Consider the following 20,031-nt stretch of genomic DNA (forward strand, 5'->3'; position numbering starts at 1 on the left):
TGCTGCAGTGTCGGCGTGCTGAACCGCTGTGTGCCGCGTCTTGTGTCGCACGTGACGGGGCAGGTGCGCTTCCTGCTGGAGGGCTAAGGGGGGAGAGAGTGTTACTACTAGGGGTAGTGACCTGTGCTATGGTGCTGCAGTGTAGGCGTGCTGAACCGCTGTGTGCCGCGCCTGGTTTCGCACGTGACGGGGCAGGTGCGCTCCCTGCTGGAGGGCTGGGGCGAGAGAGAGTGTGACTACTAGGGGTAGTGACCTGTGCTATGGTGCTGCAGTGTGGGCGTGCTGAACCGCTGAGTGCCGCGCCTGGTGTCGCACGTGACGGGGCAGGTGCGCTCCCTGCTGGAGGGCTGTGGCGGGTGATAGTGTGACTACTAGGGGTAGTGACCTGTGCTATGGTGCTGCAGTGCGGGCGTGCTGAACCGCTGTGTGCCGCGCCTGGTGTCGCACGTGACGGAACATGTGTTCCGCGGAGCTCGCTCCCTCCTGGAGGGCTGGGGCGGGAGAGAGTGTGACTACTAGGGGTAGTGACCTGTGCTATGGTGCTGCAGTGTGGGCGTGCTGAACCGCTGTGTGCCGCGCCTGGTTTCGCACGTGACGGGGCAGGTGCGCTCCCTGCTGGAGGGCTGGGGCGAGAGAGAGTGTGACTACTAGGGGTAGTGACCTGTGCTATGGTGCTGCAGTGTGGGCGTGCTGAACCGCTGTGTGCACGCCTGGTGTCGCACGTGACGGGGCAGGTGTTCCGCGGAGCTCGCTCCCTGCTGGAGGGCTGGGGCGAGAGAGAGTGTGACTACTAGGGGTAGTGACCTGTGCTATGGTGCTGCAAGGTGGGCGTGCTGAACCGCTGTGTGCCGCGCCTGGTGTCGCACGTGACGGGGCAGGTGCGCTCCCTGCTGGAGGGCTGGGGCGGGAGAGAGTGTGACTACTAGGGGTAGTGACCTGTGCTATGGTGCTGCAGTGTGGGCGTGCTGAACCGCTGTGTGCGCGCCTGGTGTCGCACGTGACGGGGCAGGTGTTCCGCGGAGCTCGCTCCCTGCTGGAGGGCTGGGGCGAGAGAGAGTGTGACTACTAGGGGTAGTGACCTGTGCTATGGTGCTGCAGTGTGGGCGTGCTGAACCGCTGTGTGCCGCGCCTGGTGTCGCACGTGACGGGGCAGGTGCGCTCCCTGCTGGAGGGCTGGGGCGGGAGAGAGTGTGACTACTAGGGGTAGTGACCTGTGCCATGGTGCTGCAGTGTGGGCGTGCTGAACCGCTGTGTGCCGCGCCTGGTGTCGCACGTGACGGGGCAGGTGCGCTCCCTGCTGGAGGGCTGGGGCGGGAGAGAGTGTGACTACTAGGGGTAGTGACCTGTGCTATGGTGCTGCAGTGTGGGCGTTCTGAACCGCTGTGTGCCGCGCCTGGTGTCGCACGTGACGGGGCAGGTGTTCCGCGGAGCTCGCTCCCTCCTGGAGGGCTGGGGCGGGAGAGAGTGTGACTACTAGGGGTAGTGACCTGTGCTATGGTGCTGCAGCGCGGGCGTGCTGAACCGCTGTGTGCCGCGCCTGGTGTCGCACGTGACGGGGCAGGTGTTCCGCGGAGCTCGCTCCCTCCTGGAGGGCTGGGGCGGGAGAGAGTGTGACTACTAGGGGTAGTGACCTGTGCTATGGTGCTGCAGTGTGGGCTAGCTGAACCGCTGTGTGTCGCGTCTGGTGTCGCACGTGACGGGGCAGGTGCGCTCCCTGCTGGAGGGCTGGGGCGGGAGAGAGTGTGACTACTAGGGGTAGTGACCTGTGCTATGGTGCTGCAGTGCGGGCGTGCTGAACCGCTGTGTGCCGCGCCTGGTGTCGCACGTGACTGGGCAGGTGCGCTCCCTGCTGGAGGGCTGGGGCGAGAGAGAGTGTGACTACTAGGGGTAGTGACCTGTGCTATGGTGCTGCAGTGTGGGCGTGCTGAACCGCTGTGTGCCGCGCATGGTGTCGCACGTGACGGGGCAGGTGCGCTCCCTGCTGGAGGGCTGGGGCGAGAGAGAGTGTGACTACTAGGGGTAGTGACCTGTGCTATGGTGCTGCAGTGCGGGCGTGCTGAACCGCTGTGTGCCGCGCCTGGTGTCGCACGTGACGGGGCAGGTGTTCCGTGGAGCTCGCTCCCTCCTGGAGGGCTGGGGCGGGAGAGAGTGTGACTACTAGGGGTGGTGACCTGTGCTATGGTGCTGCAGTGTGGGCGTGCTGAACCGCTGTGTGCCGCGCCTGGTGTCGCACGTGACGGGGCAGGTGCGCTCCCTGCTGGAGGGCTGGGGCGAGAGAGAGTGTGACTACTAGGGGTAGTGACCTGTGCTATGGTGCTGCAGTGTGGGCGTTCTCAACCGCTGTGTGCCGCGCCTGGTGTCGCACGTGACGGGGCAGGTGTTCCGCGGAGCTCGCTCCCTCCTGGAGGGCTGGGGCGGGAGAGAGTGTGACTACTAGGGGTAGTGACCTGTGCTATGGTGCTGCAGTGCGGGCGTGCTGAACCGCTGTGTGCCGCGCCTGGTGTCGCACGTGACGGGGCAGGTGTTCCGCGGAGCTCGCTCCCTCCTGGAGGGCTGGGGCGGGAGAGAGTGTGACTACTAGGGGTAGTGACCTGTGCTATGGTGCTGCAGTGTGGGCGTGCTGAACCGCTGTGTGCCGCGCCTGGTGTCGCACGTGACGGGGCAGGTGCGCTCCCTGCCTGAGGGCTGGGGCGAGAGAGAGTGTGACTACTAGGGGTAGTGACCTGTGCTATGGTGCTGCAGTGTGGGCGTTCTGAACCGCTGTGTGCCGCGCCTGGTGTCGCACGTGACGGGGCAGGTGTTCCGCGGAGCTCGCTCCCTCCTGGAGGGCTGGGGCGGGAGAGAGTGTGACTACTAGGGGTAGTGACCTGTGCTATGGTGCTGCAGTGTGGGCGTGCTGAACCGCTGTGTGCCGCGTCTGGTGTAGCACGTGACGGGGCAGGTGCGCTCCCTGCTGGAGGGCTGGGGCGGGAGAGAGTGTGACTACTAGGGGTAGTGACCTGTGCTATGGTGCTGCAGTGCGGGCGTGCTGAACCGCTGTGTGCCGCGCCTGGTGTCGCACGTGACTGGGCAGGTGCGCTCCCTGCTGGAGGGCTGGGGCGAGAGAGAGTGTGACTACTAGGGGTAGTGACCTGTGCTATGGTGCTGCAGTGTGGGCGTGCTGAACCGCTGTGTGCCGCGCCTGGTGTCGCACGTGACGGGGCAGGTGCGCTCCCTGTTGGAGGGCTGGGGCGAGAGAGAGTGTGACTACTAGGGGTAGTGACCTGTGCTATGGTGCTGCAGTGCGGGCGTGCTGAACCGCTGTGTGCCGCGCCTGGTGTCGCACGTGACGGGGCAGGTGTTCCGCGGAGCTCGCTCCCTGCTGGAGGGCTGGGGCGGGAGAGAGTTTGACTACTAGGGGTAGTGACCTGTGCTATGGTGCTGCAGTGTGGGCGTGCTGAACCGCTGTGTGCCGCGCCTGGTGTAGCACGTGACGGGGCAGGTGCGCTCCCTGCTGGAGGGATTTCGCGGGAGAGAGTGTGACTACTAGGGGTAGTGACCTGTGCTATGGTGCTGCAGTGTGGGCGTGCTGAACCGCATTGTGCCGCGCCTGGTGTAGCACGTGACGGGGCAGGTGCGCTCCCTGCTGGAGGGATTTCGCGGGAGAGAGTGTGACTACTAGGGGTAGTGACCTGTGCTATGGTGCTGCAGTGTGGGCGTGCTGAACCGCTGTGTGCCGCGCCTGGTTTCGCACGTGACGGGGCAGGTGCGCTCCCTGCTGGAGGGATTTCGCGGGAGAAAGTGTGACTACTAGGGGTAGTGACCTGTGCTATGGTGCTGCAGTGTGGGCGTGCTGAACAGCTGTGTGCCGCGCCTGGTGTCGCACGTGACGGGGCAGGTGCGCTCCCTGCTGGAGGGCTGGGGCGAGAGAGTTTGTGACTACTAGGGGTAGTGACCTGTGCTATGGTGCTGCAGTGTGGGCGTGCTGAACCGCTGTGTGCCGCGCCTGGTGTCGCACGTGACGGGGCAGGTGCGCTCCCTGCTGGAGGGCTGGGGCGGGAGAGAGTGTGACTACTAGGGAAAATGACCTGTGCTATGGTGCTGCAGTGCGGGCGTGCTGAAATGCTGTGTGCCGCGCCTGGTGTAGCACATGACGGGGCAGGTGCGCTCCCTGCTGGAGGGCTGGGGCGGGAGAGAGTGTGACTACTAGGGGTAGTGACCTGTGCTATGGTGCTGCAGTGTGGGCGTGCTGAACCGCTGTGTGCCGTGCCTGGTGTCGCACGTGACGGGGCAGGTGCGCTCCCTGCTGGAGGGCTGGGGCGGGAGAGAGTGTGACTACTAGGGGTAGTGACCTGTGCTATGGTGCTGCAGTGTGGGCGTGCTGAACCGCTGTGTGCCGCGCCTGGTGTCGCACGTGACGTGGCAGGTGCGCTCCCTGCTGGAGGGCTGGGGCGAGAGAGAGTGTGACTACTAGGGGTAGTGACCTGTGCTATGGTGCTGCAGTGCGGGCGTGCTGAACCGCTGTGTGCCGCGCCTGGTGTCGCACGTGACGGGGCAGGAGTTAGGCGGAGCTCGCTCCCTCCTGGAGGGCTGGGGCGAGAGAGTGTGTGACTACTAGGGGTAGTGACCTGTGCTATGGTCCTGCAGTGTGGGCGTGCTGAACCGCAGTGTGCCGCGCCTGGTGTCGCACGTGACGGGGCAGGTGCGCTCCCTGCTGGAGGGCTGGGGCGAGAGAGTGTGTGACTACTAGGGGTAGTGACCTGTGCTATGGTGCTGCAGTGTGGGCGTGCTGAACCGCTGTGTGCCGCGCCTGGTGTCGCACGTGACGGGGCAGGTGCGCTCCCTGCTGGAGGGCTGGGGCGGGAGAGAGTGTGACTACTAGGGGTAGTGACCTGTGCTATGGTGCTGCAGTGTGGGCGTGCTGAACCGCTGTGTGCCGCGCCTGGTGTCGCACGTGACGGGGCAGGTGCGCTCCCTGCTGGAGGGCTGGGGCGGGAGAGAGTGTGACTACTAGGGGTAGTGACCTGTGCTATGGTGCTGCAGTGTGGGCGTGCTGAACAGCTGTGTGCCGCGCCTGGTGTCGCACGTGACGGGGCAGGTGCGCTCCCTGCTGGAGGGCTGGGGCGAGAGAGTTTGTGACTACTAGGGGTAGTGACCTGTGCTATGGTGCTGCAGTGTGGGCGTGCTGAACCGCTGTGTGCCGCGCCTGGTGTCGCACGTGACGGGGCAGGTGCGCTCCCTGCTGGAGGGCTGGGGCGGGAGAGAGTGTGACTACTAGGGAAAATGACCTGTGCTATGGTGCTGCAGTGCGGGCGTGCTGAAATGCTGTGTGCCGCGCCTGGTGTAGCACGTGACGGGGCAGGTGCGCTCCCTGCTGGAGGGCTGGGGCGGGAGAGAGTGTGACTACTAGGGGTAGTGACCTGTGCTATGGTGCTGCAGTGTGGGCGTGCTGAACCGCTGTGTGCCGCGCCTGGTGTCGCACGTGACGGGGCAGGTGCGCTCCCTGCTGGAGGGCTGGGGCGGGAGAGAGTGTGACTACTAGGGGTAGTGACCTGTGCTATGGTGCTGCAGTGTGGGCGTGCTGAACCGCTGTGTGCCGCGCCTGGTGTAGCACGTGACGGGGCAGGTGCGCTCCCTGCTGGAGGGATTTCGCGGGAGAGAGTGTGACTACTAGGGGTAGTGACCTGTGCTATTGTGCTGCAGTGCGGGCGTGCTGAACCGCTGTGTACCGCGCCTGGTGTCGCACGTGACAGGGCAGGTGCGCTGCCTGCTGGAGGGCTGGGGCGGGAGAGAGTGTGACTACTAGGGGTAGTGACCTGTGGTATGGTGCTGCAGCGCGGGCGTGCTGAACCGCTTTGTGCCGCGCCTGGTGTCGCACGTGACGGGGCAGGTGTTCCACGGAGCGCGCTCCCTGCTGGAGGGCTGGGGCCAGAGAGAGTGTGACTACTAGGGGTAGTGACCTGTGCTGCAGTGCGGGCGTGCTGAACCGCTGTGTGCCGCGCCTGGCGTCGCACGTGACGGGGCAGGTGTGCTCCCTGCTGGAGGGCTGGGGCGGGAGAGAGTGTGACTACTAGGGGAAATGACCTGTGCTATGGTGCTGCAGCGCGGGCGTGCTGAACCGCTGTGTGCCGCGCCTGGTGTCGCACGTGATGGGGCAGGTGTTCCACGGAGCGCGCTCCCTTCTGGAGGGCTGGGGCGAGAGAGAGTGTGACTACTAGGGGTAGTGACTTGTGCTATGGTGCTGCAGCACGGGCGTGCTGAACCGCTGTGTGCCGCGCCTGGTGTCGCACGTGACGGGGCAGGTGTTCCACGGAGCGCGCTCCCTGCTGGAGGGCTGGGGCGAGAGAGAGTGTGACTACTAGGGGAAATGACCTGTGCTATGGTGCTGCAGCGCGGGCGTGCTGAACCGCTGTGTGCCGCGCCTGGTGTCGCACGTGATGGGGCAGGTGTTCCACGGAGCGCGCTCCCTGCTGGAGGGCTGGGGCGAGAGAGAGTGTGACTACTAGGGGTAGTGACTTGTGCTATGGTGCTGCAGCCCGGGCGTGCTGAACCGCTGTGTGCCGTGCCTGGTGTCGCACGTGACGGGGCAGGTTTTCCACGGAGCGCGCTCCCTGCTGGAGGGCTGGGGCGAGAGAGAGTGTGACTACTTGGGGTAGTGACTTGTGCTATGGTGCTGCAGCGCGGGCGTGCTGAACCGCTGTGTGCCGCGCCTGGTGTCGCACGTGACGGGGCAGGTGTTCCACGGAGCGCGCTCCCTGCTGGAGGGCTGGGGCGCAGTGGAGCAGATACTGGGCGACCTGTACGCCACGTGGAAGGAGATTACCTGCCTCATGGTCGCTGCCTTCGGTACTAGCCTCACCTTACAACACTTAACAACAGTACACACTATTTTCACTGTACAGTTCATGATTGCTGATAATTTTTTTTTAAATTGTATGATAAAATAAATAATCATTTTCGAAATGATCATGCCCACATGACATCACTCTTAATTGGAGTATGACAATGACCTTTGTTTTCGTTGTAGGATACAACCTTTCAAAATATTATCTAACATAGGCAAAAACAATATATTGTGTCAAACAGAAGAGGTATTTTAGAGCATTGAGTCAGTCTCAAAAAAATAGTCTACTTGGAATACAACACTGTCTGTTTTAGTAAATCAGTTAATATAGAAAAAAATCTAATTCTCAAACAACAGTTACTGTAGTGGGGATAACATAGTAAATGATGTTGATATGAACGTAGGAGCAGGTGTGAAGTGCTGTGTTGTGTGTGAGCAAAGTGTTGATACCTGGAATACCAGAATACCAGACTCGACTAGCAGCCGTGCATGTCAACTTCAACTAAGTGCTGTCTGAGCCAGAGATCTGTGGTTTAGTGTTATGCAAATTTGCAGTTTTGAAATCTACACATTGTGGGTTTGTGCAGTAGTTTTGGTGAGTTAGGCCTGTGAGAATATCAATGTTTTTAGTTAGACTCTAATATGACTACCAGTTTATTCTCGAATATGAATATCAAATTCGAATAATAAGGTTAAGAATTAGAATCCCACCGAAAATTTTTTTTTCACATCATTTAACAAATACATAGGGAAAGAAATAGTTAGGTAATGTGTAGTGAAGTGGCTTCTGGGAAATAAGACAAATGAAACTTAAGTGAAAGGTTTGTTAGGTTAAGTCAGCTACGATTAATTATACGTAAAATACTTTTTAGACTATCTAAGTTTTGAAAGAAAAACTTTGTGTTTTTATGCAGCGAAACCAACCTAACCTAACCAACCAACTTTCATAATCGATTCCTATTTGCCTTATTTTACCAAACCTGCTACTCTACATATTGATTCTGAAAATTTTTGAACTGCAAAATAGTACTGTGAAATCTAATCCATTTCACAAACAAACATTTTTTTCTTCTTCAAAGTTTTGTTCCTAAATTAGTGTTTGTTCTCATATTTACATACTTAAACCCAAGTTATTCACACTTTTTCATTGTTAACAGTAGCCAAATAAACTGTATTTTTAGTGGTGCACCGATGCGGATACCGATGAATCGTAATCGGCGATTATGGGTACTTACCGATTAATCGTAATCGGCGATTATCTTAACGATTACTTTGCCGATTATTTACGTCCCGGCGTAATTAAGTAGGTTTTTACCGTGTAATATTCTGTTACACGTTTTGGGACGAAATACGGTAATATTTGTATATATTACAAAATTCATCTAACTGCGTCATATCATAATTACAGATATTTCGTTAAGTTTAATAAATCTCATTGCCTCAAACAATAAAAAATGCATTTTTCTTACACGTTTATTTACGTTTCGTCTTTTGTTTAGTGGCCTTGTACATTACGTATAGCCAGAGAAGTGAAATAGATGGCACGCAATCAAAATACCACAAACAGTTGCAGTGGATTCTATGACAATCGATCTTTTCAAGTCGTAGTAGCGGTTCAAAATCGTGGTCCCGATACCTTCTAGTTTTTATCACTGCGTTTTACAAACTCGTTATAGGCGTCTTTGGTAACATTATCCGTTTGTTATTTGTATGTGATGTGAAAAGTGAAAAAGTATTTATAATTTTATATATTCAGTCAACATATATAAAATCACATGTGCTAGAATTGGTTTTTAGTCATTTTTATATAATTATAGTGAGATGGCGAGTAGGGAGAAAAAAAGTGAAGTGTGGAAACATTTTTCTATAAACTCAAGTGAACAAAATAAAGCAGCATGTTTACATTGTTAAACGGTAATTTCTTGATGCAACCTTATGTGATAGTCGATAATAATGCTAGTTTTCCGCAACAAAAACTTACCCATTGTAAATTACAATTATTAGACTGTAGTTCAAGTTGTTTACAATAACAAATATTTAAATATAATTTTTTGGTAAATATTTACAATCGCGGTAGATGCCAAAAAAAATGCTAAAAATCTGAAAATACTTTTATTCTGTGCCCTTTCACTTCCTCTTTTCAAAACAACTGGCGGAGGTAAGAAATTCCAAATACTTTAGGAGATATCGAATTTTTTAATTTCATCATATGTAGAGTCGCGGTAGATGCCAAAAAAAAATGCTAAAAATCTGAAAATACTTTTATTCTGTGCTCTTTCACATCCTCTTTTCAAATCAACCGGCGGAGGTAAGAAATTCCAAATACTTTAGGAGATATCGAATTTTTAAATTTTCATCACAATACCTGTGAATTCAGGCGGCCACCATTGTTTCTTGTTTACGAGACGAGTATGATTTTTTTTCCGCGACGTAGGTGAACGACTACATTGTTGCTTGTTTAGGAGTATCTATTAAAATCTGAAAATACTTTTATTATAGTTATGTTATGTTAGGTTAGCTACATTAAAACACTTTAAAACACTATGGACGGTTAGTTAGGTTAGTATAGCTACATTAAAATAAACAAATAAATATAAATATTAATAAATAAAACCGAGGTTGGCCGAAGGTAAATGGTTCGGGTGTAATCGGGAATGGCAGAACTTTATGTGCGTCTTGATTTACCGTTCGTGAATGCCTAATTAATTAAAATGGTCAATTAGGTCAGGTCAGTTACATTATTAATACTTTCAAACTAAGCAGACATTAAAAATAATATAAATTAATTTTAATGGTTGTTTAGTTTTAAAGTATTTATAATGTAGCTGATCTGACCTAACAAACCGGGACAAAGGATGAACGGTAGGAACTCACGTAATTTTTTTACTTATTACTTGCGCAACAAATAAAACATTAAAATTTGAAACGTTAAAAACTCAGATACGTTAGAGGCGGGTACATTAGTAGAAAACGATGTAGTCGTTCTACCTACGTTGCGAAAATAAAAAATCATAAACGTAAACAAGCGACAATGGTCGGTTCACCTACGCGGAAAAGTCTCGTAAACAAGAAACAATGGTGGCCGCCTGAATTCACAGGTATTGTGAAAATCTAAAAATTCGATATCTCCTAAAGTATTTGGAATTTCTTATCTCCGCCGGTTTTAATGTAAAGAGGAAGTGAAAGAGCATATAATAAAAGTAATTTCAGATTTTTAGAATTATTTTTCGCAAATACCGCTACTCTTCATGTTCAAAATTTAAAAATTCCATATCTCCTAAAGTATTTGGAATTTCTTATCTCCGCCGGTTGATTTGAAAAGAGGAAGTGAAAGAGCATAGAATAAAAGTATTTTCGGATTTTTAGCATTTTTTTTGGCATCTACCGCGATTGTAAATATTTACCAATTTTTTTAATTTCCCCTTTCAATGACTTAATAGTGTATTTTATATATTTTTATACTGTTATTATAACTGTATTCTCAATTTTACCTAATCTTGTTATTACATTCACATGGGAATAAAAAATTTTGTGTGCATTATTAGGCTACACTTATAACAATTTCTTCATTATAATCGGTAACTGAATCGGTATCTGCCGATTATTGCTCTCATAATCGGTAATCGAATCGGTAATCGGTAAAGTCATATCGGTGCACCACTATGTATTTTAGTTCAGCGATATTATAAACACAATTTCTGCTAATTTCAACTGAAATCTTAAATCATTATTTAACACAACGTCTGTTTTTTTATAGATACCTTCGGCAAGTAAGCTGCTACTGTGTCACATGGTGTTATATCAGTTGTGATTATTGATTTATATGCCATTGAAATAATTCTTTTAATGACCATCACAATGGTTTGTCCGTCTTTTGTGGTGTAGTCCATGTTTGTTGACTGTAACTTATTTTTTTCCCCACTGTGTCGCAAAACAAAGACAAATAATATTTTTGTCTAGTTTGAAATGTCACAAATCTGCCATGTTTTGAATCATTCACACAATTTTTTCGCTAATGTTTAGCCAACAAATAGTAAAGAAAAACTTAGAATACTTGTTGCATGATTAAAATTATTATTGTTAATGATTTTGATTATGAAGTTCTGTTAAAACATCGGAAATTGGTATTTATATCTTACAAATGACTTAACCTGAACAGTGAACATTGGTATATGACAAACTCGTGAGGTGTGCTACGTCTAATATTCGAAAGCAAGTGAATAATCATTATTTCAAAGTGTAGGGAATTTGAGTTCGAATCAAATATGAATAGTTAATTTTCATATTCAAAAAATTTAATATTCGCACAGGCTTAGTGAAGGGGCATTAACTAGAGTAAATCGACGGATGTCCCAGATAAGTCACAGTATTTTGCATTTTAATGTAGTGCTTTAACATAGGCACTTATTACAGCTGAATCGTTTATTAATATAGTGGGGAAAAAACCAACTTACTTGTAAACAAAGATCAAATATTTTTGTCATGTTATTGTGTTGCATTACATGGCATGATGGGTAAGGTGTTGTAATGATAACATGATGGTGCAGTATGGGATTTATTCATGGTTTTATGTAGTAGATGTGAAACAAACCCAAGTAAATTATTGCAGCATAAAATTTTCTGCATAGCAAATTATTGTTTTGTTTATTATTGATGAAAAGTATATTGTTTCATTTTAAACAGTAGCTATAAATCTGCAAACATAGTGGTTCGTTGTCAACTCATTCAATTTCATAGAGAAATACCAGACAGCCAAAGATAATGACAAAATCACTGTAGATTATTCTTAGAAAATTCTCAAAGGTTTGTAAAATCTTGAGGTTTCAAAAAATTATAAAATGTTCCAATTGGATAAACCATTTTCTGGTTAGCAACAATCTTCCCCACTTCAAAATACCAATACTTAGACATTAAACTAGATACAAATAAATGATAATAAAATTAATCTGAAAAGCAGGGATAAAAGATTTGAAAGTACAGGCACAAGGCATATCACTTTTGAATTTGCTATGTTCTTGCCTAATATATAAAATGGGATCAGTTGCTAGTGTTCTGAGACGTAAATAGCGAGATGAACTTATTGGGCAGTGCATTAATTGCTGGCAAATTTAAATAATAATGTAAATATGAAGTTTGACTCTCAAGTGTTTGTAAGATAGTAAATGGTACATGTCAAATGTGTATCACATTAAGATAAACACTATAGTGTCACTTCGGTCGAGTGCAGTGAAGTCACATCTGGAACCAAGTCCAGCTGAAGCCACTTGATCGACCAGGCTCGCATGTTCGAGTCGTGACCAACGAATGAAGGATCATAGCCTTACTTTTGCAATCAACATTTTCAATCTTTTGTTAATATTATCTCATATATTCATATTATAATCCAATTAGAAATTTAATATATTTTTTACCCCTTTTAACATTGTTATAATTACCTTCAGGACTAGGCTCGAAACCTCAAAGCATTTTCTAGTAGCGCTGCATGGTGTGACACATTGCGTCCCTTGTCGCGGACGCCAAGACTCGAATATGACTTCACAGTTGAGTGATGAACTGTTTTAAAGGTGGATGCTGTTAGTGACAGCGCTTTTATTTAAATTTGAATGTGTATGTTCTTCTGAGACTATTTAACATTTTAAGCAATTTATTTTATAGTTAATTTTTTCATTGTGCTCTTTAGAGATTTCATTACATTTTGTTCAGATTTTTAGGTAATCTCTTTGAGTTTTTCTTTTAGAATTTTCTGCAATTCTTGGATTTTGTAACCAGTACAACTGTTTACAGTTATATATTATTATTTTTATTATGATTGTAATATTAATTGTATATTCCATGAGCGAATATTATGTATTTAATTGTTTTGATTGTAAAGAGGACAACCAAGGCATAACAAATATGACACATCTTATTACCATAGACGACACACGTTCAACTTCAGGGTCTTCTAAGAATTTTTCCTTGGAAACTTTATTCATTTGGTCTTAGTTCGATTCTTTTACACTCCAACATCCACGTTTTTATTTCACTATGCAGCTTATTCTGTTTGCTGATATCGATAGCTCCTTGGTTGCTAAGGACGACCAGTAAATAGATATTAGGAGAAGGAAGGGAGACGCCATCGCCATCTTGCGGAAAGAAGACGTTTCTCGGGCTGGGGCGAACCAAAGCCTTGGTTGCCGCCCGAGAAATAGAAGATTTCGCGTCATCCGCGATCGTGTTCTGCTTAGCATTCTCCTCTCTACGAGTTGAGAGAATTGTATCTGGATTAAATAAATCCTAGATAGGGAGTATCGGCGACTTCGAGTGCCAACTTCCGTGTCGGTCCCGTTTTCGTCTCGTAGTGGTTCCAGACATCTGAGGGCAGCGCCAGCTGAGATTCGACCACGAAGATTGGTGAGACCAATCCAGAATTAGACCAGACTTTCCAGGACGAGAGGGATGTCGAGTCCTCAGCTGATACCCGGTGACCTCAGCACCTCTGTAGTTCGCTAATTACAGCATTACAGCATCCAGAGTTCCAGTGTAGCAGCAGACCACCTGGAGGTCCTGTGAAGAGAGCCTCAAGCCTCCGACGACGGATAGCTAGACCCGGCAGTATATTCCACGTGTTCTAGTGACGTCATTTGCATCTAATTTTCGACACCTAGATTTGACACCTTGGTTGTTTCTCAATTAATCTCATTTTAAATGTAACTTCACACCAATATTTAAGAACCATTAAAATCATATGTTTTTCAATTATTATTATTTCATTTATATGCAAATTTCCACTATTCACGTAACACCACTAAATTTACTTTTTATAATTACTCTCCATACAGTAACCCAGGGCAGTGACGTGCTAGCTGGACTATCAGTCTGGGCAGACCATCCAGCAGTAGCGGTCCTGGTATTTACTGCAACGAGGGTAGGCGCCAAGAACCCCGTGAGAACGCAACAATAATAATTTACAGTTGGTCTCACAGACAGTAGATAGATTTCAATTCATATATTTATTTTCTGCATTGCTAGGCAATTTTATTAAGCTATTTAAAATATTAAATATTTTAAAACATTTTCTATAATTTTAATAGGTTTTGTTTTGCTGCTAAAGAATTTCAGACAATTGAAAAACCTCGCAAAAATATTTTTGCGAGGTTTTTCAATTGTCTGAAATTCTTTGTGATTTTACAGTAATTTTGTGATTCTATAAAATTTTGCAAAAAAATTTTTAAATTTTTTCTGTGATTGTTTTGAAATTTAGAAGTTTTTCATTTTTTTGGTTAGTTTTTTTCTCTCTTGTCTACACAGACTTTTCTAAAATGTTATAACCTAGAGTTTTGTTGAATTCTGTAAGTTTGAGAATATTTAGACTGTTTTTTTTTTTATGTATAACAGAGTAATAAAACAAAAGGCAGATAAAAAGGATTAAAGAGAAAATCAGCATATATATGGGGGGAGGGGGGAAGTGTGTTTAAGTTATTTTGTGTTAATCATTAAATAAAGCAAAAGTTTTTAGATTTAGGTCAATGCATCTTTTTTAAGTTTAATTTGTTTATTTTATTTATTTATAATTTTTTTCTACTGGTTGTTTAGTATGAGTATAGGAATACTGAACGACGTGACCTAGAAGGAATCACAATTTTGAACAGTAATTAAATTTGTGTTAACTAAACCGTTTTCTGTTTTGTTGTACTGTCAACTGTATATTCTTACCACATTGTGTGTGGTCCAGATAAACAGACCAACTACTAACTGGCAGGTGTGCTGCTTGCTCCTCAGTTCTGTCGCTGGCCATGATTGCCGTCATACACTGGCTGGCGTCGTGCGTCGCCTGGATCTTCATGCTGGCCGTCTCCGTCGCAGCTGTGGGTGAGTGAGCCGGCACTGCGATATCTAACATTACATCAACATAATGCTGTGACGCAAGGATTAAGTTTAATAACTCTATCCGGAATCAAAATTGCTTTTCGGCCCTTAACAAATTATTTTCATAAACAGACCCCGCTCGGATATCTTGAGTAGTTTTCAGATCGCGTTATTTTTCCTGAAGCTTTGCACATAGTATGTGTTCCCAGGTAACTTGGGCCGTTTAGTGTAGTTTGTGAGGTAGCTCGTACGTCTGCATTGTATGTAGTTTTGTTTTATCAGTTTCTTGTGCTTTGTATAATATTCTGTTTTGTGTGTGAGATTGTGTGTGCTTTTTGATTTATAGTGGTTGTTTGGTTCTCCTTGCTATACACTAAAGAGATAACTTTTGTAATTATATTTGAGGCAACTTTTGAATGATTTTGTTGAGCAATATTGTATTTATTATATTTTATAATACTGCTACAATTAGGCCTGTGTGAAGTGAATATCGAATCGAATTATTAAAATTAGTGATGGCCCGATATTCGATATCCGATATCGGAGATCGGTAATATCGGCACATTTTTCAATATCGGACATCGGTTAATACTTGCGATATTTTGATAACCGATGGTTGCTCTCGCCAATAATACTTCTCACATAACCTTAACCGTAATCCCAAGCTTATTTTCCGCGGGCGTAATTAATCTATCTTCACGTCACCATATTACCTAGTAATTTCAAGCATATTTTCCACAGAAACAATTTCAAGCCTATTTCTTCTTTCTGATACTGCAATGCATCCCGACGGTACAATTCTTCCATGTGACACAAATCCCAGTCATTAGTGCATATTTATTCGTTTCAGATATTCGCAAAATGTTTTCGCTTGATGAATTTTCGAAGTTCACTATGTGCACATAAATTGAAAACATAAACGAAAATAATTACGATATTTAATTTATTAAGTGGTGTAGCCGTAAGTAAACATGAAGAAGAATAAAGTTGCTGCTTGATATAACAGACATTTTCTTTCCGTGTCGTTTCATGGTCGCCAACTGCTGTTCTACACAAAAACATTACGTAAGTTTTTACAAAAGCTAAAATATGAAACGTGTTTACGTAGGGCAAGTTGCAGCAAAGGTATTATGTTGGCTATATTGAGTGCATTGAAAACAACATAAATAAAGATGTGTGGTTTTATAAACTCTGTAGTACGTTTCAAAGTTGTATTGAAATTACTTTTCACGTATTTTTAACGTGTTTTCGCACCAATAAATGGAGTGATACACTTGAAAAATGGTCACAAAATTTACTACTTGAAGACCTTCCTTTCTAGCGTGTCGTTTACCGTGATGAAATTTTACAAAGGGTACAAAAGTTTGATGTTTTTCGGCGGTAGCCTACAACTCACGTAGTTTAGGTTCCCTACCACGTTCGTGCAACTTCGGATTTCTCTCAAAAATTGAAATTAAAAAAAATCGAAGTGTTAGGTTAGGTTGGTCAGTCACAACATGCTTGAACTTCTGATTTAGCGTCTGAAGTGGCGTTAATAAACTTCGGAAATCTTCGGAAATTCTTGCAGGGAACCGAAACTACGTGAATTGTGGGCTTCCCGTTTTTCGGACGGTATTTTTCGTAGATTACAGTTGAGACACTGGACTCAGTACATGCAGTGGTTTGTAATTCATACATTATAAACAAATACACTAGAGACTAATACCGGACAGCTACAATATTTCTCAACATTTCTCCACAAAAATCTGAAATTTGTTTCCTTGTAGTTACAATATGTTTTTTGCATACTGTAGGTAATACCTACACCAGAATATTGCTTTATCTGGCCTTGAAAAACAATTTAAATTTTTAAGACCTTGAATTTAGAGAGCTTATTTGTAGGCCATTATGATAAATTCATTATTAGCTTTCATTTAATGTGAATTTACTATATTTTACATTTAATAAAAATAATATACATTCACATATGTATGTTTTATTAATATTTAACATTTTTCATTATTGTCTCTAACAATACTCCAGAAACACAATTTTATAGAATCAGTGTTAGAAATGAGATAGGCCTATTATCAGAATATCGGAATATCGGGTATCGGTTATCGGATCGGTAAATTTGGAAATATCGGAATCGGTATCGGTATCGGGTTTTTGGATATCGGGCCATCACTAATTAAAATATTTGCGAAGTCGAATGGATATGAGAATATTGTTCTTGGCAAAACAGTATTACACTTATTTTACAAGATACATGGCTGAAGTAAAACAAAAGTTATCATTATCAATTGTAATGTTTGCACTGATTAAATTATTTACCCATGGATCCCTATGAATAACATTGTTCAGTAAAAATTATCAAATAACCATGCATAATATTAATATTCAGCATTTATAAAAGCAGAGTGCCTGATTTTGTTTGTATTTGAAATTATACTTCTTGTACGAGGTTCTCATGTTTAACATTTGTGTTACTTTCCAATGTTGCCACGTAGAAGGATAAGAAAGAGAGAGATAGCTGGTGATTGTTTGATGCCAGCAACAGTGTGTGATTTCATATATATTGTTATTTTCAAATACTTTTGTAAACTTTTAGATACTTTCTAATACTTCTGCATATTTCGCAACTCTCAACTCTCAGGTTAGATCCTGTGTTAGCATTAAAATTGTGACATTATGTATAGACATCTTCAAAAGGGTTACTAATCATATTTTTAGCTATCATAAACCTATAGATTCATTATTAGATTCCACTGGAGACATGGACAGAAACTAGTAGAAGTCTACTTTCAACGCATGATTATGAGTTTTTCAAATATTAAGAGTACCCTAAAAAATTTCCTTTCCCTCTGTATAAAATTTCACTTGTGATACGCATGGTGGCCGTTTTCCAATATTTTTTTTAGAATTTAAAGTGAAGAAGGCAGTCTCCAAAAATTATCATATAGCCATGATAATATAAACTAAGTACTTGACATTTGCTGGATACACACACATAGAGGGAACTGTAAATAATCATTAGGGGGTGGAACAGTACATCACTTGTAGCCACGCCTACTAAGTCCAGGTAGCTAACATAGCTGGCGATGAGCACAACAAATAGCAACACAATTGTCTAGATCACATTTAACATTAACTGCCATCCATCTGCATTCGGCGCAACTTCTTGAGTCCACTGACTAGGGTATGCCCATTTACAATATTTTTTGTGTGATGGAATTTTTTTTATTAAAAAATGCTTTGGTTGTGATGCAAAGCTTATCGTCGATTTGTTGCAAAGCTTTAAAACTTTGGAAGCCTAATATGTACTTATGAAAATACCAACTGTATTAAAAATATCACTGCAGTCCTTTTATTATTGTATTTCTGTTAATTATTTGCATGCAGAATTAAAGTTAGTTTTTTACTATGCCAAGTAAGTATAACTTTAACGTGTGTTAATAAGTACACGCACCAATTTTTTTAACTGACTTTTAAAAAAGGAGGTTGTTCTCAATACATGTTTTGTGTCTAATATATATATATATATATACTAGATAATGCCCGGCATGCGTTGCAATGCCTCAATCAATTTTTTTTTGTAATTTTTTAAACGTATACTAAGCATCTCTCTTTATCTCTCTATATATATCTCTATAACTCTCTCTATCTTTCTATTAATATCTCTATCTCTCTATATATCTTTCTAGCGGACCCGACAGACATTGTCCTGCCCAAATGTACTTTTTGTGAGATATGGATATGGCGGTAAGTATTTCTACGCTGGACATTTTGTATCTTCTCATTATACATACCCCTCCTCTTGGGCACGCCACTGCCGTTACCAAAAACCTTTCCCATAGTTACGCAGAAGGCAACAACAATGCAAAAGCCCTTTGCCATGGAGGCTAATTATCAACAATGCTGTTTTTTTTTGCTTTTAAAGCATGTATTTTTAGTTTTTCTTAACTCAGAATCGAGATAAAATATCCAATTGTGAATCTAAACCATCCTTGAATCCCCGTGAACTCACACACAAAATTTCATCAAAATCGCGTACAAACAGACAGACAGAAAAAGTACTGTTTTATTATAGTAAGATAGATAGATTATTCTTACATGTTCGCATCCATGCAGTATATGAAAAATCAGCATGCATAGACCCACACCTATAACTATACGTATCTGCTGCCCACGACTTTTTCCGCATGGAATTTTGTATTATCTTGCACCATTTAGAAATTTAAACATTATAACATAACAGTTGATACAGTTGTAGTAGTTTTCTTTTGTTCAAAAATGATAATTTTTCTCACCTCTATTTCAGTCTTTGCAATAAAAATATGTTACTACCTAAATTTTGAGTAAATATGTTTCTACTTTCAAATGTAATGACGGGATGACACTTCATAAAATGTCTTTGTAAACCACATTTACTGTTTTTTCCGTCTCGAGCTAGAATGTAAAGATTGTCTGCATTACTGACCCGCGAGCAAGCTACATACATTTCAGAGAGAGAGAGAGAGAAAGACACCTATTGAATGTCTATCTAACTAATTTTTTTATGAGAGCATATTTTCATTAAATAAATCATGAAATCATTCAACGATAAAAGCTGTTTATTTAATTAAGCTAAGGGGTTCGCTCCAAGGAGAAAATTGACGTGGCGAGACCTCGTGGACATAGAGAAATGACACACACTCACTATTTGTGTGGCTATGAAACATGATTTTTTTTCTGCAATTTAAATTGTAATATACAAAAAGGGTATTGAAAATTTAAACAAATATGGCGAAACTATAAACTGTCAGGATCTTTATTTTTTTCTTACTCTCTACTTAGTTCCTTACAATAGCAAAACTTAATGGCTTCTAATAATGCGTTGCAATTTTTGCTTTTAAAGCGTGTTTTTTTTTTCAGTTTTCTTAACTCAGAATCGAGATAAAATATCCAATTGTGAATCTAAACCATCCTCGAATCCCCGTGAACTCACACACAAAATTTCATCAAAATCGGTCCAGCCGTCTAGGAGGAGTTCAGTGACATACAGACACACACAAGAAATATATATATAAAGATCTATATATATATATATATATATATATATATATATATATAAAGATCTATATATATATATATATATATATATATATATGTTTGGGCATAACTTCTTTGTTTATGAACCAGTTTAAGTGATTTTTTTTTTGTGTTGGGTTCAGTATAGTACCAAGGTGTTCCCATTTTAATTTCATTGTTTTTGGACCTTGTACTTCGAAGGTACACCAGGGATCTCCTTTAAATCAAATATGAAGTTTATAGTGATTGAGGTATTGTTAGGTTTATGACAACCCCAAAACAAGATAGGAACCTAACTATGTTTAAGTATG

General features: G+C 44.2%; 1 protein-coding gene across 6 annotated transcripts in view; it reads left to right on the forward strand.

Moving 5' to 3' along the window:
* Positions 1-20,031, forward strand: part of LOC134533322 (choline transporter-like 1) — a 616,909-nt gene that overhangs the window by 96,518 nt on the left and 500,360 nt on the right. For all 6 annotated transcript variants that reach the window (XM_063370818.1, XM_063370819.1, XM_063370815.1 and 3 more), the window contains exons 6-7: positions 6,659-6,825; positions 14,585-14,674. In XM_063370818.1, coding sequence (XP_063226888.1) covers positions 6,659-6,825; positions 14,585-14,674 — 257 coding nt within the window. The remainder of the gene's footprint in view (positions 1-6,658; positions 6,826-14,584; positions 14,675-20,031) is intronic.

This window comes from Bacillus rossius, chromosome 6 (assembly GCF_032445375.1).
Source record: "Bacillus rossius redtenbacheri isolate Brsri chromosome 6, Brsri_v3, whole genome shotgun sequence".
NCBI lineage: Eukaryota > Metazoa > Arthropoda > Insecta > Phasmatodea > Bacillidae > Bacillus > Bacillus rossius.